Source organism: Eleginops maclovinus, chromosome 14 (genome assembly GCF_036324505.1).
Source record: "Eleginops maclovinus isolate JMC-PN-2008 ecotype Puerto Natales chromosome 14, JC_Emac_rtc_rv5, whole genome shotgun sequence".
NCBI classification, from domain to species: Eukaryota; Metazoa; Chordata; class Actinopteri; order Perciformes; family Eleginopidae; genus Eleginops; species Eleginops maclovinus.
The window spans coordinates 15,215,498-15,241,673 of NC_086362.1; the positions used below are offsets into that span (position 1 = coordinate 15,215,498).

Below are 26,176 nucleotides of genomic sequence, written 5' to 3' on the forward strand. Positions count from 1 at the left end.
AATGAAGTGGCCTTCAAAATAAGGCTCAGGTTTTCTGTCTATGTTTCAATTCAAGTGAATTGATTTATTGCCCTGACTAAACGACATAACATGATAATAAAATATGATGTGGTTGTAATGATGAAGAGTATGGAAAAATGTAAACAAATACAAAAAACTGGACACAAAATTGAAGACGGGCCTACAGCTTTTCCACAGGTAATAACATATATGGCAATGCCAGTTTTTCCCTAGGAAATAATTGTTTCTGTATTTATGTTATTATTTTCATTCCATTATTTCCATGACAGGTATGATACGAAAAATGCTAAATCAATAGTTATATATTACACATATAAATAAATTACATTGTCATTATGCTACTTTTTTCCAAATATAAACATCAACACAAATGTTGGGGGGGTTCTCTCCTTGGCTTTAATTTTCAATCGCTCACCCCGCCTTTTACAATTTTATGTCTTATATTGTCTGTATTTTATTAATTTCACACATCTTGCTTCCCATTTTACTTTCTACTTCTATGAGCAATACTGTCGGGAATTAAATGTGAGTGTGCATATAATCATTGAATTATCAAAGATCTACTGAAAATGAAGTTTATGCATCAGGTCCATTTAGACTGGAAAAAAGCAGTACGATCTTTAAACGTGCATAACGACCTCTTAATTTTACTTTGAAACTCACAACCGGAACCCCGGTATTTACGCTTATGTAACTTGATGCTTATGTACCTGTCAAACAGTCTCCGGTTCTCCCTGGTGCTTTGCCGAAATGCCGGTCGACTTCAGCCTTACAGGGTGAAGGACTCACGGCAGTCGATGTTGCAGCTATGACCCAAGAAATATATTTAAACGTGACTTCACGTCAAAGGACTGTTCACCGGCACACATAGCGTTTGGTTTTAATCCCGGGGGTTTAGCCGCCTCTGCAGCGGACAGCATTGCAACGGACTTGAGCTGGATGATTTGAGCTGGATGAATTGAAAGTAGGACGTGGATCCAGGCTGATGGACTGAACAACAGGAGGAATAGAAGCCTGCATTTGCCGGAAATAGTGTTGAATGCCAGCATGACCTACATACCGCAGAGTTTAATGGACGCTCCTTTAGGATCCTGCTGTGTGGATGCAGCATACTGACTGACGTCCTGTTAACCTTGTAACACAGTCATAAATGACCTTCATTTTTATTTGCTACTGCAGATCTTTCCAGAGTAAGACATGTGAATGTGGATATGACTGAAGAAGGGGATGCAAACCATGCCTTATGTAAAAGAAGGGAACATGATGCAAATAGCATGAATGGCATGCTGACGCTTTTTTAGGGCTCTGAGGTAAACAGTAAACAAAAATATCAAAGCAGTTGGCCTGAGTATTCTCGTTGCTACACTCTCTCCTGCCGTTTTCTCACAGGATACTGTTAAAATATACACCATATCTGCTATTTGGATTAGCCTACAGCTCATGGGGCCCACAGTGGAGCTGGGGTCAAAGGTCCACATAAGAGCTGGGCTGAAATTTCTTTCAAGCCAGAACAGATTGCAGATGCCTTAACCACAAGTCAGCAAGAGATTGTATGGTGATCACTCACTGCTGTAATCAGCCGACAGTAAAGCAATAAAACCTGCAGTGTGGTGCAGGAAAAGACGGATTCAATTAAACACTTTCTGCTGTGAGACACATTAACTGTTGCCAGTATGCTTCTAAACTGTGGCCAGTCATTGCCTCTTCTGAGGCACACGGATGTGCCAGCTCGGGTCAAAGAAAACTTCATCTTGACTGGCTACCGCTTCCCAAACTACAGCCTGAAGGATTGCTTACTGTCAGCATTAAGGCCTACCAATGAGACAGGTAACTTCTGGACACACTTCCTGCCAGTTTTTATCTTTGCATATTATTTTGTGGAGGTATTTGGTTGGGAAGGTGCGCCGCATGCAGACTCTCCATTCTTCTATCCACTGTGGAACTATTTTATTGGGGTCTTCTGTCTGTTAATGGCTAGCAGCATGGCCCACCTGCTCAATTCAATGTCTCTGGTGGTGAGGGAAGTCTGCTTCTTTGTGGATTACGGCACCATCAGTTCCTACACAGTTGGCTCATCTTTGGCATACTACTACTACATCCACCCTCGAGCAGGTATAGTGGAGACAGGAGGCTACAAGGGCTCCCAAACTGACATGAAAGAGGAACCTGCAGGCCCTCAATCCTATGCAATCCCAGACTTCTGTGTGTTTTTTGAGAACTTCTACATCCCTACCGCATGTCTTGTTGCGATCATTTGCGTGTTGTCTTGCTGCAATACTAGACAGAGGTGGAGGCGGCATCGATACCTCATCCGAACCTTTGTTTTCCTCCTGCCATTCCTCATCTCTTCCACGCCCGTGTTCTACCGCCTCCTCACCAGTTCACCTTACTCCCCAACCTCGTCGTCCTGTGCGGCTTCCACCTCAACAGCCAGCTTCTTCTATCGCCATTGCTTTTGGCTGCTGGTATCAGCTGTCTTCAACATCAGCAAGATCCCCGAGCGACTGGCCCCGGGGCGTTTCGACATCTGGGGCCACAGCCACCAGTGGTTCCACTGCTGTACGTTTTTGTCCATCCTGGACGAGCTTCACATGATCAAGGCTGAAGTGAGGGCGATCCTGCTCAGCCCGACTCTGCTGCTGCCTCCAGCCACCCTCGCCCGCCTACCTGGACCCACCATTGCTTCCACCTATGGGGTTATGCTCCTCCTCCAGACAACCATAATCTCCGTCATCGTGTGGTTCTCTTGGCATGCCAACTGCATTTTCGGACCCGAGAGAGACAAGCTGGCAAAGGAACACCCCAGGGAACACCTCAAATGCCACTGATTTTTTTTATCATCACGATGTAATGGAAGTTTTGCACATGCATACAGAGCGACTCAAACATTTCCTGTTCTGATTTTAGTCCCTCATATGTTCCAACCCCTTTAGGAGTTATTTTCAGGCTTTAATAGGCAAAAATCAGGGACAACAAGAGATGAAAGGATTATATTCTGAGGTCACCACAGGGTGGCTGTCTGGTTTAGTGGATATTGAAGGACCTTGCCAGTTCTTTCCCCTGAGCTGGTCCTGCATGTTCCAACAGGATATGTGAGCATGGGTGATAATGACTACCTCTAGGGACTGTCCACTTGAGGCACACAGGAAAGGCAGAAATTGTTCCACTTGGTGGTTTAAATGTCATTTACATAAATTGGTTATGGGCAGACTGCTGTCAAGTAGTTGCTCCTGTTGTACTTCCACTTCCCCTATCCTTGAATGGCATATTTCAAGAAGGCCTGCGCTATGGTTGCAGTTTGTGATACATTGTATTGACTGGTGACCACACCTTCTCTTCCTCTGACTTCCATGAACGCTCACACGCACTCTCATTTCCTCTTCTTTCAAGTGACCCTTTCAGCAGGAAGTGCGGTGGCCTTGATGACGCAACAGAAATAACTGAGAACCTATATCAGTCTTACAGTAAAGCACTTTCAAAGGGCTGCTCAAATCCGCTCTTTCATTAAGAAGCCTTGCTTGCTTTTAACTTTAAAAGAGGCGTACATTACGGAAGCAGAAAATGATGTCCTGCCAATATGTTTTGTTGGTTTATTTAAATGTGTGTATACATAATGCAGTGACTATTTCCCCTTAGATGACGCTGAAGTGCTCTTGTTCAGATTAGAAGAAGAGTCGGAGGATGAAACCCTCTTTATTAGTCACACACATGCACACAGCAGAGAGCACACAGTGAAATTGGTCCTCTGCATTTAACCCATCCTAGTACTAGGAGCAGTGGGCAGCTATTGTGCAGTGCCTGGGGAGCAATGGGGAGGGGGGACTGGAGGTGTCCGGTGCCTTGCTCAAGGGCACCACAGCAGGTTAAATGCCATGTCAGTCTGAATTGAGAGTATAAAAGTGAACTGGACCTGGTACTCATTCTGAACATTCATATCTCTATCACTCAGAAAGATTTCTAAGCAGTTGCTCCATTTCAGAGGCTTTGTGATCTTTTTGGACAATGAAAGCAGACATTTCTTTTTATGTCGTGTTGTGAACAGCAGCCTTTCTGAGCAAAAGCCATACTGGAACAGTGACAGAATTACATCAGGAACTTTCTGGTTAGATTTGCACTCGACAGTTAGATCAGGTAAATAGCAGTTTGCACATTTCAAATATTACCATAAACTTCAAGTCAAAGAACTAAGCATCTGTTTTCTAGAAAATATTCTTATACACCAGGCAATCTTTGAGAAACCCAGAGGGTCTTTTGGTAGAATTTTCTGAAGATACTTCAATGACTGTTCTTTTTAGTTACGCACCTAACCAAAATTGAAAATTCAGTTTATTAAGCCTTAATCAATGTTATGTTTTTATTGTTTCATAGCTCCATACAAAGGTGTATATGTTTGCTATATTTAGTTATCCTGATAGAAAGAACAGTCATTGAACAATTTAACAATGTGTTCAGAACAACATTGAATCTTTTTAAGAACTATCTGGGTTTTTAGAGATGATGGGGTATTTATCACCTGAACAGAATGAATGCTTCATGTTGTCTCTTTATCAGCTTCAGCTGCATGGAGCCTGTGAGCCGCTCTCTGTGCTGTACGGTGACATCCTCCCTGCACATGTGTGAGCTACAACCTTGCTGAATACCCATGTAGACTGCCTCTGTCTTTACGCTTTTTCTTTATAGAATCCTGCTGGGTTTAGTTGTTTAAAATATATTTTTTAGAAAATATATTTGACTGTGCCAATTGTCTGTGTCCATGTTTGTCATGTGTTTCAAGTAAAAAGGTACAAGGTTCAGAGAGAAATGTGAATGATATTGGTCAGTAATGGATAAAAAAGTACAGCCTTAAGGCCTGTGCAGTGCTTCTTCTAATGTTCCATCCAAAAAGTGTCCCAAACAAACCTTCGTCAATGATGGCCATTGGATTTGACCTGATGGACTGATTTTTTTTTTCTGGCTCATCTGTTTTGGCATTTTCATTTCTGCTGGGTCACTTATTGGCATGTTTGATTGCATTCCATAAACATGTTCTTTCACAAAATACATGGTAATGGGTCCATGAAAAAGTTCTGCGCATTGAAAAATGTATTTCTTTGTTCAGAGTTTATTTACACACTGAAAATGGTCCATGGTGGGATGAAGAGTGATGTGTTTTCTCTGTGTGTTTTCATGGTGTTCTGTAATGTCCTCAATGATTAGGGAGAGAATTAAATCTAAAGTAGACTTGCATGTCACATTTACATGTTGATAACTCATGTTGATCACTGTCTAATTCCAGAAATATGATTAACACTGTATTAGTTGTACTCATATATCCGCAGTGTTCACATGCACAAGAGAACACGTTTAGAGATGATGATGTTTATTATGTACACCACTGGGACTGAATTGCTGTTATAGTACACTTTAAATCTAGCAACATTTTTCTTTAAGGGAGAACCATGCAGCAATGTATTATTCAGCACATTTCAGGTTTAGATTTCTAAGAGTAGTCAGAGAATCATCAGATTATGATGCATCCAATGTTTCTACCTCAATGGAGCATGTTTGTCACTGTCTTGAAGATTCATCATCCGTCATCAGACTTGAATCTGTCAGTGTGTAAGTTTAAGTATGAGACACACTGCTGTATCTCACCCAGTCAGGCGCTCAGGGCTGACTGAGGAACTAAAACAACATTTACACATGCATTTCAATGATCAAGTAATGGGGACGGAGGACGTTTATAGAATCTGTTAAGGCTGACAAACCCTCTTCCATCATGGTAATGGATGTATCGAAAAGCACTAATATGGCTGATGATTTTATTGAATAAATGTTGCTAAAAAGTTGCTATCAACGTGCCAATGTATTCATTTGACTGTTTATATGACACCTCATATGGCTATAGATTTGATTTATTTGTGTTTCTAGCCAGACTAGCAGCATTGATCACCATTTGTTCCAGAGGGAGTGATGAATCCTAAAGAGTTCAATGATCTCACATGATCCTTTGACTTTTCATGTAGGTCATTTGTAGCAAAACGTTGATTCGTATTAACAGCTTTCCTCTTATTCCTCCACCGACAAAAATGGCATCTAACAGTAGAGCATTAACATGTAAAGTACAGCATTATGGTTTCCATGCTGTACCATAGTATGTTAATATTCACCTGGTAGCATGCCAAGTTCAACAAGCTAAGCATGATTAGAGGCACATTATTGAGGAGGTAAAGACCAGCATTAGTTAAAATCGACTTTTAGAATAAAAATATGAATTTTATATTTATACATTTGATGTATGATGTTATTAAATATCTAAAAATTGTAATTAATCAACCTACTAAGTAAAACATTTAAGATGATGAACACATAATGCACTAATTATATCTGTCTTTAAATTTGCCATTGTGCAGGATGAGTACTTTTACTTTCGGTGCTTTAAGTATATTTTCATGCTAATAAATAAATGAGTATTTTCACTCTGTACTATTTGAGGCCTTCTTCAACATCTAACTATTTGTGGGATTGACAAAAATAAACACGATTCCCATTTCTAGGCTTTATGCTAAGCTAGGCTAACTGCATACTGAAACAAATACAGACTACACAGGATATGTTCTAGTATCTTATGAGCGCTAGGCTCTCAGCACTTAAAGGGTTAACTGAACTGAAGTCTACAAAGGTTTGAATAATTCAAATGTATTTAAATGGGTGCAACACAAGCTCTGCTGGTTTGTGTGTCCATTTCTCCTGGAGCATGTGCTCATGCTGTATGTGTGCTGGCCCTGGCTGGGTCATGAGTGTGGGGAAACCCGCGCAGCTGGCTTTTTATGTCAAAGTCCACTCCTCCCCCACACCGGCTTTTTTCCATCCTTCTGTCTGCTTGAGACAAACAGTGAAACAGGAACCAGAGAGGAGATTCTCCCTCATCAATGACAGAGTCTCCATGTTCCTCGAGTAATCCAACAAGAGTAGATGTAATTCACTCAGAGTGGCAAGTGATTAAAAATGAAATGAAGTGCTGGGGGAGCATGATGATGAAGGTGTCAGATAACACCTCACTGTCCCCCCCCCCCCCTTGGTATTCTCTTTTTATTGTGCAGGTGCTTGGAGAAGCTTTAGGGCAAATGGACTCTGCTCTCATTGTCTTCTGAAACTGAGTCATCATTATCTGAGAAGTTCACTGAGTTTGACTTTTGCAGCAGGATTTAGTTGAGTCAGCGTTTTTGCAGTTCCTGTTTCTTCATCTTGAAGCAATAGTTGTCCTAAATGGGTTTTGGTTAGATGCCTGAAATAGATCTGTGGTGAACACAGGCTCAAGCAATTTCCCCAATTTCGTCTGCGTTATAAAAGTCCTCAGTACCCCCCTCCCCCATTCATTGTGATGTGTTGGATACATGTTGTAATACCATTTAGAGTAGATTCCTTTTAATTTCATGGACATTTAAGCAGCTAAAAAAGGATTCATGGTATCTTCAAAACCCTCAATTCCTCTGTAGGCTGGTTTCAGTACATCTCGGTTTGTTTTGTTTATTGTTTGCAAAGCTACTTTGAGTACCTAGAAAAGCACTATATAAATTAAATGTAATATTATTATAGCTAGTAAAACGAGCAGTTGAACCAAACAGAAAGTGTTCCACTTTAAAAATATGGTGGTAACTTTACCATAAAGCTTTCATTTCATCAATGTGTGTCACTTTGCACCTTTGAGCTGTAGATAAACTCTATAACCAGGGTTGCACATAACTTTTTCAGTGAGTTACTCAGGTGAGTACCAGGAGATGGTGTTTGGTACTCACCCCATATGTAGCGTGGTCTTAATAAGTGCAGTCTTCCTCACGGTCCTCCTCAGTGTCGTCCCCACTGTCCTCTGTTTCAGCTTCCTGCATGGTAGATGATGAAGATGCTGCAGATGCACCTCCCTGTCCTTGGTTGAGCCTCCGATTAGCTGTCTCCATCCATGAATGTGCATCAGGGCTGAGTGATGAGCACGTGACAGACGAGATCTGTACTTAGTTTTTATTCTGTTGAGATGTGAAAATCCCCTCTCACAAGCTGCACTGCTTAAAGGCAGTGTAAGAGACAGCTTAACCACCTTGTTGATGTTGGAGTAAGCATCTGGTTTACTTGTATTTACTATTTGGACCAAGTCAAACACAGAAGAGGCTCCCAGGCGTTTTCCTGCCTGCTTTAAGTGCATCCATTCTGTCACAGTGGTGTCTTTGAGAAGTTGCAAGGTGGCCTCATATTTCTTGAGAATGCTGCAAACTTTTGTGTTTCCAAAACTGTGGAGATGTTGCATTTCCTGAGGCCATGTTGAATGATCAAATACTAAGAAATGATCACATGACTTGAGGGAGTCATATCTGATTTCAAACTGTTGAATTAACCCCCGAAGTAAGTTTGTCTTGTCTCAAGTCAGATTCAGCATTAGAAAAGAGTGTGTGCCCTGTGGCCTTCACCATCAAGCAGAAGTGTGAACTGTCCAATGGCCACCATGAGTTCATCCTTACATTCTCCAATGGTCAGCTTTTCCTTCTGAAACCTAATGGATGTTGTCTTCAAAATGTTGCCAATGTCAAGCATGTTTGACAGAAAGCACTGAAAACGCTCTTTGCAGATATGCTGCAAGTCACTGTTATGACTCGTAGCCAGTTGCATTTTAATGGCTGGCAATAGTCTTGATATTTTTAACAGTATTTCATGCCTCCATGCAGAGCATCTGATATTATGAAACTTACCCAGTTTCACAAAAGGAGATCCCATTTTCGTCACACAGCTTCTTCAGTGAAGCAGTTTTTTTTGCTCCACCTTTTTGTAAATAAAACTGCAGCAGTCTGACCACAGAGCGATTAAATGTCTCACAGTAAAGAACGTTGCGATCAGCTGATTTTGCGCAATTCTCCAGTGTGTGCGCGGTGCACAGAATGTGCACAAGGGAGTCTCCAACCGCAGCAAGTTGCCGGAGTTTTGGCACAACGCTGTTGTACACACCAACGTTGACAGCAGCCCCATCTGTGCACACAGCTAACAACTTTGTTGTCCAGTCATCCAAGCCTGTGTCCTGGACAAGTCTCACAAGTCCGTCTGTTATGGCCTGAGCGGTTTGGTCAGCACCCAGTTCAATCAGTCCAATAAAGTCTGAGGTAAACTCTCCGTTGCTGGACAGAGACGATTTTCTGCTCAATTTTTGTGATTTCCTCAGATCCATCAAAAAGCACCCCCCAAAATTCAGCAGACTGCAACTTGGCTCTTTTCATGTCTGTCAAATAAAGGATGGTTGAAATTCTTTGAGCCTTTATAAAACGCACCTGTTTTGTCTACTAGATGTGAGCGGCAAATCTTGCACCACATTTCAGTGCGCTCGTCGCTAGCGTCAAGCTACTGCACATCTTGGAGCCACTTTGCCAAAAAAGTCTTATTTTCTTCGGCTCTGGCTCCAGTTGGCGTTTCTTTGTAGGTGGCGACCGCCAAAGAAGCGGCTTAATGTCTGTTGCTTTTTGGACCTATCTGACAGTAGTTGACAAGCAACATGTGTAAGGTTAGATGAGATCAGTCAAGTACGTAAAGGCGCATAGTAACACCCTGTCTATAACCCTCTTCTCTAAATGTCAGACCATCCTTTGAAAGTAATCCAAGATCAGTGACAGCAGAGTACAAGCAGCCTGCAGAATATTTATGGCATTGTAAGCTTTGGGGACTATTTTAGGCTCATATTTCCCCGTGTATTAAATACAAAAAGGAGGGAAACTAAAAACCCCAATATAGTCTTGTTATAGTGTTTGAAGTGCGGGACTGCAGAGGACTACCAGCTGACTGGCTCCAAACACTTTTATATTGGTCCTTTTTACAAACAAACACATTAGAATAAAAGATTATTAATGACTTGAAAATAACCAAAATGAAAAATCACATTTTATTCAGTTTTTCAGTAATCTGTGGCTTAATGCTATCAATCGACATCGAGCATGGTTTTGACAGCCTTCTTAATTAAATGATCAGTGTTTTAGGACAAAGGGAAGAAGACACAAACATATTAAATCAAGGCGATCACATGACGTTATTAAGGCAGATTCACCAAATATGGAATGTCTGAAGAACACACAGCCATGTTTTCGGTACGGTTATGTGAGACTAACAGCAGCAGAACAGAAAGAGAAACCATGACAACATTTGTGAATGAACCAAAAACCTTAAGTTGGATGAAAGCAAACGAACAATGTGCAATGTGAGGTTATTACTGTATTACAGTAGAGCTGCAGGGTTAGATGACAATTTAACACTATAATAATAATACATTTAATTTAAAAATATTTTTCATGCAAAAATGACCACAATTGCTGTTTCCAGCCTCTCAGGTCCTGTAACTGTTATGTTGGTTTTTTTTATAATTCATTAGGTTTGATTTTTCACAATTTCTTGACATTTAACAACATTTAAATCAGTCAAATCACACTTAATTTCTTCCTTTAGGATTTTATGGGTCAAATTATTTGATAGTAATATTATTGACAAATTTCATATTCAACAATATTATATTTTCCTCAATTTATTCCCTGACAAACATCACTGCTTGCTCCATGCAGTATCTTTTCCTGGAGCTTTGAATGCATCACAAAATCTTCTCCATTACAGTCAAGAAAATATATTATTGAATCTCATAATGGTCCTTGTTTTTCAAAGAGAATTCTGGATTACTACTACATGGGTCTTTACGTCAGTGTCCTAACTGATACGGTCCAGAACTGTGCCTGGCAGTTGGTAGAGATGGGAGCTGTTGAAGGTGTTTTTTTTGTTGTTTAAAAGTGTCTGTTTACATTCAGCATGATTCTCAGTAAGTTTGAAACCTGATTACATAACTGCCACCTGCTGAAGAGTGTAGAACCTCCGGCTGGAAAAATGTCAAATGTCACGTTTTCACGCCTGAGAGCGAACAGGGGCACACAAAAAACAAATCCTCATTAGACTTGTCGCAAACTTTAGGCCTGGCAGTTTGATATAATGCTGGCACTGTTTCCCTTAGAGAACTACCTGCACTGGCTGCTTGGGTTGGGAGTTGTGCTACTACAAGCTGAAGCTACTGTGATTGGCTGTTTGTGTTTTCTTTGCAGCAACACTTAAATACATCTCCACTGGTCACTGCACCCCCCCATGCATTATCAGTTAATCCAAATTTGTAAACATAATAAAATATTGGCTAACGAAGATAAGCTAAACGTATAGACCGCAACCACAGTACTGTCGGGGTATAACAAATTTCTCCTGGCTGACGGATAACCTTTTAACATCATAACATTGATAACTGTCAACATCACTCATGCTGCTTTAGTACCAAAGCATGTCGGATCATACCATAAAAAGGTACATCATATTTTACCTAGCTCTAGCGAGTAGCATCATCATGCTATCGTAAATGAAGACCAAACTTTCAAAAACAAGACCTATGTTGTAATAATCTGGAATACTCTATTGACACAACCATACTTCCTCTCAGATAACTCTTTAAATCATCTTGTCTAGCATACCTTTAGTTAATATACACATCTAAAATATATATCTCCCCCAGGTCTGTTATGTGCCTAAAATAATTATTGTAGCCGCATTCTTAAAAATGAACAAAATTAATGTTCTGGTTGTATATTTGCACCAACTGGGACAATGAATGGATTATTTTTGGACGTAGTTCTTCTGTAAACCATTCGATGAACTCACAGTACTGTTGGAGAGTAGTTAGGAATTAGAAAAATTACACGTGTTGCTCTCGTTGTGCGCTCTACTGTACTTATTAGCATGTTAGTTTCTGGACATCTTGCGGATCATGTAGTTGAGGATGCCTCCATGGCGGAAGTATGCCAGCTCTACGTCCGTGTCGAACCTCATCCGCACCTGGAAGGTCTTGCCTGTGTCCAGCTGAGAGGTCAGAGACAGACAACTTTAAGTTTCACTTCAACATTTAGTTAGTTATGTTCCAATCCTATAGAAAGTGTGTTTAACGGACCTTCACATCCACGATCATCCTGGGGGCGAGTGGCTCGGGGATGAGGATGGTGTAGCGCTCCCTTCCGGTCAGTCCCAGGCTGTCAGCGGTGTCTCCTGAGAGATACTCCAGAGGAATCACTCCCATCCCCACCAGGTTACTGCGGTGGATCCGCTCATAGCTCTCTGCCAACACCGCCTTAATACCCTACAGACATAAAAAAAACGTTTAACACTTCCTTCACTGCTTTCTTTTCAGAAGGACACACTCAATTGAATTCAAATAGCTTTATTAGCATGACCATAACGACAGACAATATTGCTAAAACTTTGTACAATCGCGTCATCTATACAAAAATATACATGCGGAATGACCTTTTAAGCGTTCTTTTTAAAAAAAATGTTTTTTTAACTTTTTAAACATGAACTAGAAAATGTATTTAACAAAAAAAAATATCCAGAACAATAGAAGCAAATTCCTATAAAACATTACAAGACAAATAATACGATTTTTAGTTCTTCATTTTCTTTTTTATATAATGAATGAAGACGCCTATTATAGAAGAATTGTTTCCATACATGCATTGCTCCTCTTTTGGCAGCCATGTTTTCTTATACTGTACCTGTCTGTTTCTATGGCCAGGCTGTGAGCACGCAGTCTGTACTTTTTCATCATGTGTCTGTCTTTAACATCCTTCTGTGTTTAACATCACACGACCAACATCAACAAACTAAACCCATATATCTAAGTGTTGTTTAAAATCAGCTACAAAATATGAATGTGTGTTTTCTTTAAACAGTGACAAAGAAGTGATCCTCCTCACCTGCAGGAAGGGGCCCTTAGCGGCCCAGTCTCTGGAGCTCCCAGAGCCGTACTCCTTCCCTGCCAGAATCACCAGAGGCACCCCGGACTGAATGTATCTCTCTGCAGCATCGAACACATCCAGCTGGAGAACAGGGAGGAACAAGCAGAAGTTAGTCCAGTCTCACAGTGATGTACGCAACAAGGTGTTAAGCTACTCGTCGACAAAAGAGCATTTCCCTGATAATTGTTACAGAGTTAAAGAGAGACTTGCTCACCGTTTCTTCTGTTGGCAGGTGAATGGTCTTCGGCGCCTGCTTATTGAGGAACTTGTTAAAGAGGCGGATGTTGGCGAACGTCCCTCTTGCCATAACGGCGTCGTTCCCTCGACGCGACCCGTATGAGTTGTAGTCACGAGCGCTCAAACTGTGTGAAGAAAAAGGAGAAAGAAAAACCTTTAATTGACAGTTTAGATAATAATTTTAATCTAGACTCATTTTAGTTACATTTACCCGACTGTTGTTCTTTATCATGTTTTCTGAGGATTAATTGTAAAAGTTTGACTTTTTTTGGGGCTATTGTCAACAAACAACATTAGAACTGTAAGCTCAAGCAGGAGATAAATGACGGTTACAAACTGCATACACAAACTCCTTTTCAGTGCATAATAATTAAACGTACTGAAGGCCGTGTGCAGTGATCTTGACATGAGGTGAAAAGTCGGACAGATTTAGCTGATTTTGCTCTCAGGTTGTTTTCTTAGTACCAACAATGATTGGCTTCTTTTTAAAACTCACACGACTCACACAATTGAACCAAAAGAGCTCATTCAGGGTCAGGATCTGCACATTTTTTAAGTACAATAAATGACTTTTAAGACCTTTTTAAGACCTTTAAAAAGGAAAAAATAATTCCAATACAAAAAAAAATTGTATTGCATTTGAATGGCCCAGGAATTGTGAGCCAAAGAAACGGGCTAAAACGTGGGTGCCAGTCTCATCGGTTGCCGCAGGACTAGTTGTTTATTCTTGGTGGTCCTTTTCATGCTCTCTTCGAACATAATGACAAACGAATCTTCGTTTACTTTTGAGATGAGCTCCTTTTTTATGTAAGGAGCTATTCCAAAGCGCACAAGGTACGCAGTTTTGTCCCTTCCACAAGTGAAAGTTTGACCACTTTCGGAATCGGGAAACATTTCACGGAAGACTGTGAATGTTGTTGTTTGAGGTGTATGACTGGTGAACACTAACTGTGAAAAACCCACAGCACTTCTGCCTTCAACGTGGCTGTGGGTGAAAACGAGTTGAATGGTGTCTGACTGGAAGTGGGCCCTGAAGACTTTGCAAGAGTGGATATATTAGTTGTAACAGCCAACCTAGAAGTAGCGCCAGCAAACGACTATGGGCATTGTACTCCTTTGAATACCAGCATAGCGCTTGTGTTTTTCTGATCTCATGTGCGAATCTAGTGCTTTGCACGCCATTCCGCCAACTTTTAAACTTTTTCGACAAAGTTCGCATCGCGCCTCATAGGAGCTGGACGGTTTCAGCCAGCCACGATACTTGTCGTCCTCCAACCACTTATCATTAAACTTGTATTTACCCATTGTTAACCTCAGTGTCGTGTTCCTTTTTTTCCATGGCAGCCGGATAACTACGTTCTTCTTCTACGTTAAAATGCAGATCAAACATACAAGGCGTTCTACCGCCAACAACTAAGCGGAGTGTGCACTAGCCTACCTATTTCATGTAAAAAACAAATAGGTATTGGACGTTGCAGGATATAAAATAACGTTACCGGTAAAATAAAACATACACATTTAACTAAAAATAGACACACTCATTCATTCTGCCTCAGGTAAAATGTAATACCTCACCTCCTAAAATTCCAGACCTTTTAAGACATTTTTATACCTTGAATATCAAAAACTAAATTTAAGACTTTTTAAGGATCCGCGGGGACCCTGTCCTTAGAGAGATTGCTCTTACTTTCTGAAGCGGTGCGGTGACTCACCCTCTGCTGGTCAGGTAGCGCGCTGCGGAGCTGTTCCTGGCGATGTTCCCTGCAGGAGAGATGTGGTCGGTGGTGACGGAGTCTCCCAGGTTCAGCAGCACGTAGGCGTCATGGATGGACTTGGGAGGCGGCAGATCCATGGTCTGAATAAAGACAACATGAGACACAAAACAAACACTGGCTAAAAAAAAAGCTGATATGATTGTACAATAATACTGTCTGAATAATTGTAAAGTTACTAGTAGTAGTAGGATTTATAATAGTGGTATGTCTGGGGCTGCCAACAATGTAAAAGGTGTCAATCTAAATATAATAGTATGTTGAATGGATCTGAATAAAAGAGATCGTATAGTATGTTGAGAAAAATTGTAAAATGTTAAAACAAGTCATAGTTTAGTATGTCAAGAAAATAAGGAAATGTAATACAATTTCATGTCAAAAAAAGGTCATAGTTTACAATGGTATGCTTAAAAAGTCATATTTTAGGAATATCAGAAAAAACATCACAGTTTAGTATAATAAGTATGTTAAAAAAATCTGAAAAAACATATTACAGTATGTCAAGAAAGTCAAAGTATGTTAATAAAAAAGCTTTGAGACTTAGCTTTTATGTAGGAAAAAGTGTAATTTAAAATTTCCCTTAACCATTTCACGGAAAACTGGATATACAATTTAAATTTGATTAATTGACAATAAAAACTAAAATTAGTCATTCTAGTAGTAGTGTGAGTTTGGGAGGATTTTTAATGTGTATATTTACCAAACCATCGAAGAAGGGTGGAGACTTGATGTAGGTTGAGTTGGTGTCCCAGGGATACAGCTTGTCAGAAGGAGCAACCAGAGAGTTCCAGCGCTCATTCACTTTCTGCAACACACACAGCATGGTCAGATCTCAGGTAATCCAGGTCACACACACATGTACAAAGCTCAGGCTTTTTCTTGCCATCAGACTACAGGCTCACTACCTCAATCTTCTCATAGACTTCTTTGAACATTGTTGGGATGACAAACTCTCTCTCCACAGCCTGGATCTCCTCCCGTGTGGGCCAGATATCTCTGAGGAAAACCCCTCTGCCTTCAGAGTTAGTGCCTGCAAAGGACACAGAAACCAGAATCAAATATGTGAAAACAACCTTTATTTGTGCACTAAAGAAGCCCTATTCTGCTTTATGGGGTTTCCCTCTCCTGTAGTGTGATCTATAGGTGTTTGTGCATGTAAATGGTCTGCAAAGGCCAAAATCCCTGTATTCCTGAATTCCTCTGCCTGAAAGCCACCAGAGGACATTGTTTACTTCTCTTACATGGTGACATCACTATGTAAATTGTATTTGCCAGCGTTCTAACACATTGTACGAGGCTAAGGGGTGGGACATCTCTAAAACGTTGACCCATCACAACAGAGCCGACCAGCTAACCAATCAGAGCAAACTGGGCTCTGGTTTTAGACAGAGGGTGAAAAGAGATGCTGCAGCACAGGCAGTATGAGAAACAAAGAGCTTTCTGAACATTAAAGCATGGACACTTAATACGTCCTCTTTAAGTTCAAGGACTGAAAGTTCTGGCTATGAGGACAAAAATAGGAAACAAAAGGTTGAAATGACTCAAAATGTCCTATTAGATGGTGTTTCGTCAAGGCTAACCTGATGACATCATACAGCTCGTATAACAAAGGATATTGTTGAGATTGAGACTTGATATGACTATTACAGAATCCTGGGACAAGCATGCCAATGGGCCACCTATCGCAGCAGGAGGTAAGGCATCTCCATCTCCAGCATGATAACATTGTTGGGAAGCTGCAATAGGGACTGCAGGGTCTTTACCCAGGGGGATCTTCTGTAAAAGCGACCAAAACAAAAAGGGGAGAATTTGTTGGTATTGTAAGAACATGGGATTAGCCTCCTTTTGAGAGCTGTCTATGTTGAGCTCCAAAACACCTAATTACCCAACCCTTGCTTTATGAAAACCTAGTTTCACCACTTCACCGAAAAGTGGTGAACCACAAACACATCCTCATCTCACATGCTGCAAAACAAGCATGAGTCATGGAAGATACACATTGGGGCACACCCACATATCAGACTTCCCTCCAGAGGGAGTCTCCCCACCACAACCCCTATCCTGCCTGAAATGCCTGCAGTACACTCCTTTGATTACTGCTGTGACAGAGTGACATCACTATGTAACACTTGCACTTCTACACATTGTACTTGATAGGCTAAGGGGCGCGACATCTCTAAGAAGATGATTCTGAAGTTGACCAATCACAACACAGCCTGCCAGCTAACCAATCAGAGTAGACTGGGCTCTGGTTTCAGACAGAGGGTGAAAAGAGGTACAGGCAGTATGAGAAAAATAAAGAGCTTTTTGAACATTAAAGCATGGAGACATGTCACAGTAGAGACACTACATACTGATATGAACATTAAAATTAGCAGAATATGTCCTCTTATAGCAGCAACTCTGACAGGCTGGTGGAAATCCCTCTTCAGTTATAGTAGATAGAAATTGTCAAGGCAATGCTCCCTCTGGTCCCTGGTGGTTGGAGTGTGTTCATTTGGAGCACTCGGACACATTTCTCTAAAGTATTTGGCAAAGGGAAGGCACCTTATTTCTCTCTTCTACCAAGACCACACCTGCTGAAAGTATTAGATTAATAACAAACAGTAATTTAATAACACTACTGTTGATCCAGCAGGTCTGCAGATTCCTAACGCACGCTGCACACACGGCCAATAACAACATCAAATCCACACACAACCTCCGTTCATTCTGTTTCCACACTAATTATTGGTTAATGTTCTGTCTTCTGAGTTGCAATGAAGGCAGATAAACTAAATCAACATTTCCCTGTAAGTACCTGAGGAAATACTGAAGGGATTGAAACATATATATATATAACATGTGCTTGAGCGGACAACATGTTTCACTCTTATGAGTCAGTCTCACATTCAAAGACGAACATCTTTTTAAAAGGTCACGGTTTCTCTGAGTGTCTGCTGAAGAGGCTGGCTGTCAAAGCACTCTATCGCTCACTTCTTCCTGAGTCGCCCAAGTCTCCAGCTCCAGCACAAACTCATCACTGTTCTGTTTAGATTTCCAAAGTCACTGTTAATTAGACATGGATGTTTATAAATAGGTTGTGGTTACAAATGAGAAATTGATCTATTGCTTGTGTCTTACAGCAAAGACTAGCTATGCTGAGTTATTCAAGTTTATAAAGCATTAATTGAAAACACAAGTAGTAAAAAGAGTACTCGCTCATACATGCCTTCATCACGTCCCGATTGGACTACTGCAATGGGGTCCTCTCCCGGGTTCCCAGCAAAGCCCTGGAGAGTCTCCAGCATGTCCAGAACTCTGCTCCCAGAGTTCTCAGCTTCACCAAACCATGGCAGCACATCACCCCCACCCTCATCCACCTTCACGGGCTCCCAATCAAGTCCCGGGTCACTTTCAAAACCCTCCTCCTCACCTACAAGTCTCCCCGTGGCCTCGCTCCACAGTTGCAGTTTTGTTTTCTATTCTATTTACTTTTCTTTTATTTGCCCTGGTTTTTTGTTTGTTTACTTGTTTTCTGTCTGTCCTCACAAAATGGAAAGCGGCCTTTGGTACCTAGAAAGGCGCTATATAAATTAAAATGATTATTATTATTATTTTTATTATTACTGCACTGATTTGCCATGTTTTTGATGAGTAAAAAGGGTCATAAACAAAGCAGCAGTATCAGAGATATCTCGTTCTCTTCCCCATATTGTTCTTTTTTGTGAAATCTTGGCACTTACATTACCCACAATGCCACCTGACTGCTGACAGTTTGGCTGTAGATGATTATAGTTACAGAGTTCCGGTAAAACTTTAAACTTATATGCTTATCCAAATAACTGTTGACTCATATTTATTCTCAATATGTGATGAGTAATGAAGGGAATTTTACTTATTTTGCAGTCACTCTTAATTCGAACTACTCACCAATTGGTTCTGTCTCAAAGTCTATCCTCACTGTGCCAGCTATAGCGTAGGCGATGACGAGTGGGGGGGAAGCCAGGTAGTTGGCTCTGGTGTTGGGGTGGACTCTGCCTTCAAAGTTTCTGTTTCCTGATAGGACGCCTGAAGCCACCAGATCGCCCTGAAACAAAAGCAAACCTTAAATGTTGATAGGATATCACTGATTTGTTTAAATGTATTACTGTTTATCTGCATAGCTGGTAAAATGAGGAGGAGATCAGATGAGGAAAAAGGAAATAAAATGAGGTGGGGTGAGGAATGCCGGGAAGAGAAACATTGAGGGAAAGAAGAGCTAACGAGAGCTTTGACATGAAAGCACACAGTAGCGATGTTGAGATTGCCTCGGGGTACCTGGGTAATGGCCTCCACCACCGGCTCGGGGAGTGGCCCACTGTTGCCTATACAGGTCATGCAACCATAGCCAACAACCTCAAAGCTAACAGGAGAGACAAAACGATGGTTTAAAGATTAGAAAAGTATCTTCAAATAACTTCATGCTATCTAACAAAAATGACATCTGCAAACACCTCTGTCTTCATCTAGTTTTATGGAGGTAATCGAGTAGTATTAATAATGACGGCTGTGAGACCTGGTTTCATCATGGTCTTTGAATAACTACTTTATACAAATGGAATACCAAAGATATCACCATTTGATGTATCAAGCATCCTCAATAATAATAATAGAACAACATTTAAATAATGATTTAGTGACTGCAGAAATCTGTCTCATACAGTTTTAGCACTTTTATTGAGGTAGCTCTTAAATATCTCTGCCATGTTGCACATCAGTGAGCAGGACTGCTTTATGCAAAAATCCTGCGATTCCAATATTTCCATAAATATCAATAAGAACCTTATTTTTTATAGATATTAAAATCAGACATTTGTGATTTGTGAGGCTGACACCAGTTGAGATGTTTGATCCCTTACCTTGCAAACCAACATTATGGAGCATTTTACTGCTGATTAAGGATTTAAATCACAGCAAAGATATCTTTCAAATTTTTCTTTGCAAACATATTTCCAAAGGTTTGAATTACATTTCAGTCTCCCTTAAATACTGACAGCTGGGGATGGTCATTGTTAAGATTTTAACAGTTTATACGATACTGCTTATCAATCTGCGACTTTAACGGCATTCTTATTGGTACTTTTTAAAATATTTTTCATAAAAAGGAAAAACAAAACTTTTGGAAACAGAAGTACTATTGCTTTGTTTAAATGTCAAATAAACAAAATATATTATTATTATTATTATTATTATTATTATTATTATATTATACAGCACTTAAGTAAAATGTTGAGGTAATTGTACTTTAGTTGAGTATATAATCGTTTGCTACTTTGTACTCCTACTCCATTACAGTTCAGAGGTAAATGGTGTACGGTTACTCCACTACATGTATTTAATCCCTTTAGTTACTTTACAGATTTGGATTAATGATGATAAATATAATCAGCCCTTAAATCAGACTTTAGTTCACCTGGAGTAAATTCAGCAGCTACCCTGCAGTATACAAAGCCATTCAAACTAGCTGCACCTTTACCAGCTCTGAGAATACTTTAATGATCAGTAATTATAAAACATATCAGATATATTCTTCTGAAATGGACCAATCAAACAATGACTACAATAATGAGTACATTTTGATGCTAATATTTTTGTAATTTTACTTGAGAAACATTTTGATTGCAGGACTTTTACCAAACAGAGTATTCCTACACTCTGGTATCTTTTTACTTAAGTACAATTAATACTGGGTTTTGGTACCCATCCCTAGTGACAGCAAGGAACATTTGGAAAAAGATAACAGATTGTATATAAATATATACACATATGATTATATACAGTACATGCAGATGTAATCTATGTGTTTGAGCTATATCCATGACCACAGTGCAAATTTAGTTTAAAGGTAGATAAAAAGGCTAGTAAGTAGATCTTGAGTTGTGTTTATTTGTGTCAAACTACTGTTCTCTAGTGTAAATAATCAACTAACATTCTGGACACTAAATGTATCCATGTCCCGAATATGTTGAACTCACCCCAGTTGAAAGAGGTAGTCCATCACCCCACTCTCCTTCAGGTAATAGGTGACCACTCCACTGCCGGGGGACAGGCTGGTCTTTATGTACGGTTTCACACTCAAGCCACACTCTATGGCTTTCTTTGCAAGGAGCCCTGAAAGAAAAGCATTTATATTTTAGAAGTTTGTCAAATTTGTCCCCACCCTGAGCATCTTTAAACCCCAATATATTCCAATGAACACCCACCTGCTCCCAGCATGACAGAGGGGTTGCTGGTGTTGGTGCAGCTGGTGATAGCAGCGATGACCACTGAGCCGTGGTTTAATATATACTCTTTATCATTAAACTGGAAGGGGACTGCAGTGCTGTGGTGCTCCGCAGGTATCTGGAAACCCTTGAAACCTTGCTGGAAATGTCATACAGCAAACATGAAATGAGTTACATGTTAGAGGCTACCGATGAACTGAGAGTAAAAGTAGTCAGACAGCTCCAGCTATTCCTGACAAACGGCCTGGCTGTTGTTTGAATCTTTTTCTATAAAGGGAAATAATTAAGTTCTTAAAAGAAGCAACAGAGTATAAGAGAACTCTGAATAGGGAAAATATTGAACGTTGTCCAACCAGAAAGCACCCAAATGAAAATATCTTCAAATAAATAAAGAAATGAGGAATTGATCCGATAAATACACAAAAAAGCAAGACTGAATTGGAACAGACATGTGATAATAGTTTAATTGTTTATATACTTAATACTAAAAGGAACATTTCACCAGGTTCCAAACAGTACTAAAAGGTAATCCCAGTCCTGCAGACAAGTGATTATAAAACTGCATTTGACTTCACAGTCTTATTGTCGTGTCTAAATTCATGTATTACCTACATGTGTACTTTGCCTGTACATGCTTTATCATATTTTATGTTAAATGTGTAACCTTATTTTTCACAGGCTTAGGAGCATGTGTATGTAAACAATAAGACATCTGAATTACTGAATGCTTCATTCTTCATAAAAGGCTTGGATTATTTTTTGTTTGTCCTTCATAAATTCCTGACATCTCACTACTGTAAATAAATTCATTAGAAAAACAACAAAAGCAAACGTTAAAACGTTGAGCTCCAGGTCAATGTGTGAATCATGAAGCTAATAAGCTGCCTTTGTGGTTGAAAGAGTAAAAGAACCTCAAAATTGTTCTCGAGTGTTTCTATTTGATGCTACTTTATACTTCTACTCCACTAGATTTAAAAGGGAAATAAAGTATTTTTACTCCACTGAAGTTATCTAACAGCTTTAGATACTTTTAATCAAAAGCACCTCTAGAAATGTCACATGGATAAATATATTTATAAACAGAGACTATTTTCTGCACAATGAATACTTTTACTTTTTATTCTTCAGTTACATTTTGCTGATAATACTTTTTGAATACAGGATTTTTACTTGTGGCAGTGGTGGGGAATTCCATAGGGACTTGGCTTGAGAACTGGAAAGTCACCAGATAAAAGTCCCAGAAAGACCAAGTGCTACCGAGGCATCGGTCCCTACACTGCTCCCGGGCGCCGTACATATGGCAGCCCGCTTCTCTTAACACTAGGATGGGTCAAATGCAAATGTTTATTTCCCCCTCTGTGGGACCATTAAGGGTTCCTTCTCGTAATGAAGTATTTTGACAATAAGGTCTTGGTACTTTTACTCTAGTAAAGCATCTGAATACTTCTTCCACCGCTGCTGTAACGTTATGTTTAGGCCTTGCAGTTTGCTGTTCTACAAGAAGAGCCTGACCTCTGGTGGCTGAAGACGTACACTACCATATCTGAGCTAATGGATCAGTTCTATAGATAGAGGACAAATTCTCAATACCTTGGTACATCGAAACACCTTGGTATGGTCCCAGCCTGCTTTATAACGTGAGCATACCTTTGCTCCCAGGCAGGATTCAAAGTCTGTCTTCATTTCAGACACAGCAATTCTGTCCTGAGGTCTTTTGGGGCCGCTGCAGCATGGAACCACTGTAGTCAGATCCAACTCCACAATCTGAGAGAAGGAGAGGTATCACAATATATCAGTCGTGGTAGTTCATTTATCTTATATACATTTACATTTAAAACTGTAGTATTTTTTTTAACAAAACTTGTTATTCTTAATATTAGTTTAGGTTTCCTACAATTAAAAACTGTAGGTGAAATTTAAGACTTTCCAATGCCACTCTGACCTTTATAATACACACACATGACGAAAACAACAACAGTCCCTTTGTGAATTGTAACATAAAACATGGCTGTATTATGAGTGATACACATTCTTTGGAGATTAAAAGAATTGCAGATTCATTTAATTGCACTTCCCTCGTATCAGCTTTTTAAAGACTTTTGGGAAATTTATTTACATCATTTAAATGGCAATAACTGCTTATTTTTAAGATTCCTGAAGAAATACAAGAGTCTGCAGAAACTCTGTATATTTCTTATGTTTACTACTTGTCGCCCACAGATTGAAAGAACATCTCGACACCCTGGTATCTCCTTCTATTATGATAAAAAAGAAAGTCTCTGTTGTTTCTTTTGGGTATTAATACAACAGGGTCTACCTGTTAAAAGTAAGTCTTAATCAATCTTTCTTTTATGGGCTCAACAATCTATAACTGAAACAGACAAAGTGTTGTGGAGACAGACCCTGGTGAAATCTGGATCCTGGGACACATTGTTGTAGTCTCTGAACATCGACACTGCCTTCAGGTACTTTGTGATATAGGCCAGCCTCTCTGCGTCTCGCCCTGCATACAACAAAATGGAAAAACATTTTGAAAATAATATTCTGTAGAAAATCTGACAAATTGGGGATCCCTTTCATTTAACATCTCAAGTCAGTAATTGAACAATGCAAATTGACTCCGTGTAAGGAATGTGAACCGCAGTGCAGCAGCAGCCGTTGTCCATATGAATAGAGGGAAGAATTGACCGATCCCCGTTACTTACAGTGAAGGAAACAAGTATTTGATCCCCTGCAGATTTTGTAAGTTTGCCCACTTACAAAGAAATTAACAGTTGAACAGAACAGTTTTAATGGTATGTTTATTTTAACAGTGAGAAACATTATATCACAAAGAAAATCCAGAAATGTACATACAAAAAAGATATGAACTGATTTGCATCTAACTGGGGGAAATAATTATTTGATCCCCTTGCAACCAATAAGAATTCTGGCTCCCACGGATCGGTTAAATAAGTCCACTGTAAGTCCATAGACAGGTCGTGTGATAATGGTGGATCTAATATCTAAGGACATCCGGGACAAGATTGTAGACCAGCATGAGGCTGGAGTGGAAGTCAAGACCACCAGCAAGCAGCTTGGTGAGAGAGAGATTATTAGAAAATGGAAGAAGCACAAAATGACCAGCAATCACCCTCAATCTCAGGCTCCACCATCCAAGACCGGGGTTTCCAAACTACAGCCCAGGGGCCGAATGCGGCCCACTGGCCAATTTGAATCGGCCCTCAGCAAATCCAAAATGTTTAATGGAATATGGCCCACACCTGAATCTTGTGCTTGTCTTATAATGTACTTCCTAAATATTTATGTAAGCCTTTATTCCACAGCAGTATATAGTATACATGTGTTAATGAACCCGATGTCAAATCAATTCAATCAATCACTGATTCTTGAAATTAGGGAGAAAACATGTCTCCCGTCTAAATGTTGCAATTTTCCTTAAAATCAATAAATTATTTCATTTAAAAAGGCTTTAAACGTTGGTTATGAAAGATCTGTGAGTGTTTACACACTTAGTTTTGTATGTATTTATATTATTTCATAATAATTCATAAAATACCGGCACTGTACAATGAAAGTCCATGCAAATGAACTTGTCCTCCGTTAGAGGTCACAGTATCAAACAGCAAAAAGAAGTGTTAAAAAATGGCAAAAATGCACAAAAATGTATTTGAAGTTAATTGGATGGCTTAATAAGAGATCACAAAATGCTTAAAGTGAACATTGCATTATTTTATCCATTAACAACAGCCTTTCAAAGTAGTGTCCTCACTTCATGTCAACTCCGTCAGATTTTTTTCAAATTTGAAATAAATCAGGCATATCTTGGTCAGCTATAACCCTGAGGACCCCCTTTTTGACTTCTTTCTCTTGATGGATGCAGCAATACACCACATGGTCTCGTAAGGTAAACATTTTTGTTAAATATTCAGAAAACAAGTTGAAATCCCTGTGGTCACAGCTTTTATGTGTCAACACTGTCTTCAAATTAGGGATTATTTCAATCAAGAATTTTGAAATAGAAGTTAGTATTTTAGTTTAGTTTGTAGTGGCAGTCGGCAACTGAGGGAAATCAAAATGGCTACCATGTACTAGACATGATTAGATTGAAAAAACATGTAGTTTCGTCAACTCCGTCAGGCGTCAACTCCTTCAGATATTTTGTCTGACGGTGTTGACATGTAAGCTGACGGAGTTGAAAAGTGCTCTAAATACTCAAGTTATTCAAATAATCCTTATACTAAAGTAATGCAAAATAACTGCATAACTTGATTATGATCTAATAACTACATGTTAATTGACTGAAAATATGTAAAATGCCAAATTGCAGCTAAAATGCATGCTTTTATCTGTACCGTAGGCAAACATGGCTAGAAAAAAACTATCAGTTGAAGATCAAAGGAAAAGAAACAGAGAATACCAGAGAAAAAGGAAAGAAAGGTTAAACAGCAACCCAGAGCAGAAGGGAGAATTTAGAAAAAAGGAGAGAGAAAGGTGGAAAGAGAGGGTCCTAAAGAAAACTGTCAAACAAGTAGGACAATTAGGACCAAGAGAAAAGCGTCATCGCAGAAAATATTGGAGGAAAGCACAGAGAAAGTCTAGGAGGTCCAGAGCTATGCAGGAAATAGATACCCCACCAGATAGTCCAGAGCAGAACGAGGAGCCAACTACCAGCAGGCATACTGTTGCAGCCATGAGGGAGAAGATAAAAACCAGAAAACGGCACTCGAGGGAGGTGAAAGCATTGAAAGAAAAGATTGGGAAATTGACAAAAGAGAGAAACAGGCTAAAAATCAGAAATGGCGGATAAAGAAAAAGGCTCAAATTGACAAATCAAATGATAAACGAAGTGATAAATTGATAGTAGATTCTCCACGAACAGCAACAGACAGGATGATAGCAGGAAGCCAACTTAGGAACCCTAACATTAGGAAATCTCTTCTTTTCCACAATGTTCTCTGCCGAGAGCTGAAAATGAATAAAACAACGCCTGTGGCACAGAGACGTGCCATTGCTAAATCTGGTCACCCACAACTGGCATTATCAGGCAAGGTTTTAAAGAAGTATCAGCTTCTTCATA

At 39.8% G+C, this 26,176-nt stretch overlaps 2 protein-coding genes across 3 annotated transcripts in view; one reads left to right on the forward strand and one right to left on the reverse strand.

The window, feature by feature from the left end:
- The first annotated feature begins 751 nt into the window (after positions 1–751).
- paqr9 (progestin and adipoQ receptor family member 9) lies at positions 752–6,431 on the forward strand. The gene has a single exon (XM_063900260.1). The coding sequence runs from the start codon at positions 1,695–1,697 to the stop codon at positions 2,847–2,849; it is 1,155 nt and encodes a 384-aa protein (XP_063756330.1). The 5' UTR covers positions 752–1,694; the 3' UTR covers positions 2,850–6,431.
- Positions 6,432–9,902: 3,471 nt separating this feature from the next.
- Positions 9,903–26,176, reverse strand: part of aco1 (aconitase 1, soluble) — a 31,728-nt gene continuing 15,454 nt past the window's right edge. For both annotated transcript variants that reach the window (XM_063900478.1, XM_063900479.1), the window contains 13 exons: positions 23,499–23,599; positions 22,744–22,860; positions 21,076–21,235; positions 20,848–20,983; positions 19,151–19,235; positions 18,764–18,920; positions 15,757–15,881; positions 15,552–15,656; positions 14,792–14,934; positions 13,057–13,204; positions 12,801–12,923; positions 11,999–12,184; positions 9,903–11,910 (listed from right to left, as the gene is read on the reverse strand). In XM_063900478.1, the coding sequence (XP_063756548.1) occupies positions 11,794–11,910; positions 11,999–12,184; positions 12,801–12,923; positions 13,057–13,204; positions 14,792–14,934; positions 15,552–15,656; positions 15,757–15,881; positions 18,764–18,920; positions 19,151–19,235; positions 20,848–20,983; positions 21,076–21,235; positions 22,744–22,860; positions 23,499–23,599 (1,703 nt within the window). In that variant the 3' untranslated portion in view covers positions 9,903–11,793. The remainder of the gene's footprint in view (positions 11,911–11,998; positions 12,185–12,800; positions 12,924–13,056; positions 13,205–14,791; positions 14,935–15,551; positions 15,657–15,756; positions 15,882–18,763; positions 18,921–19,150; positions 19,236–20,847; positions 20,984–21,075; positions 21,236–22,743; positions 22,861–23,498; positions 23,600–26,176) is intronic.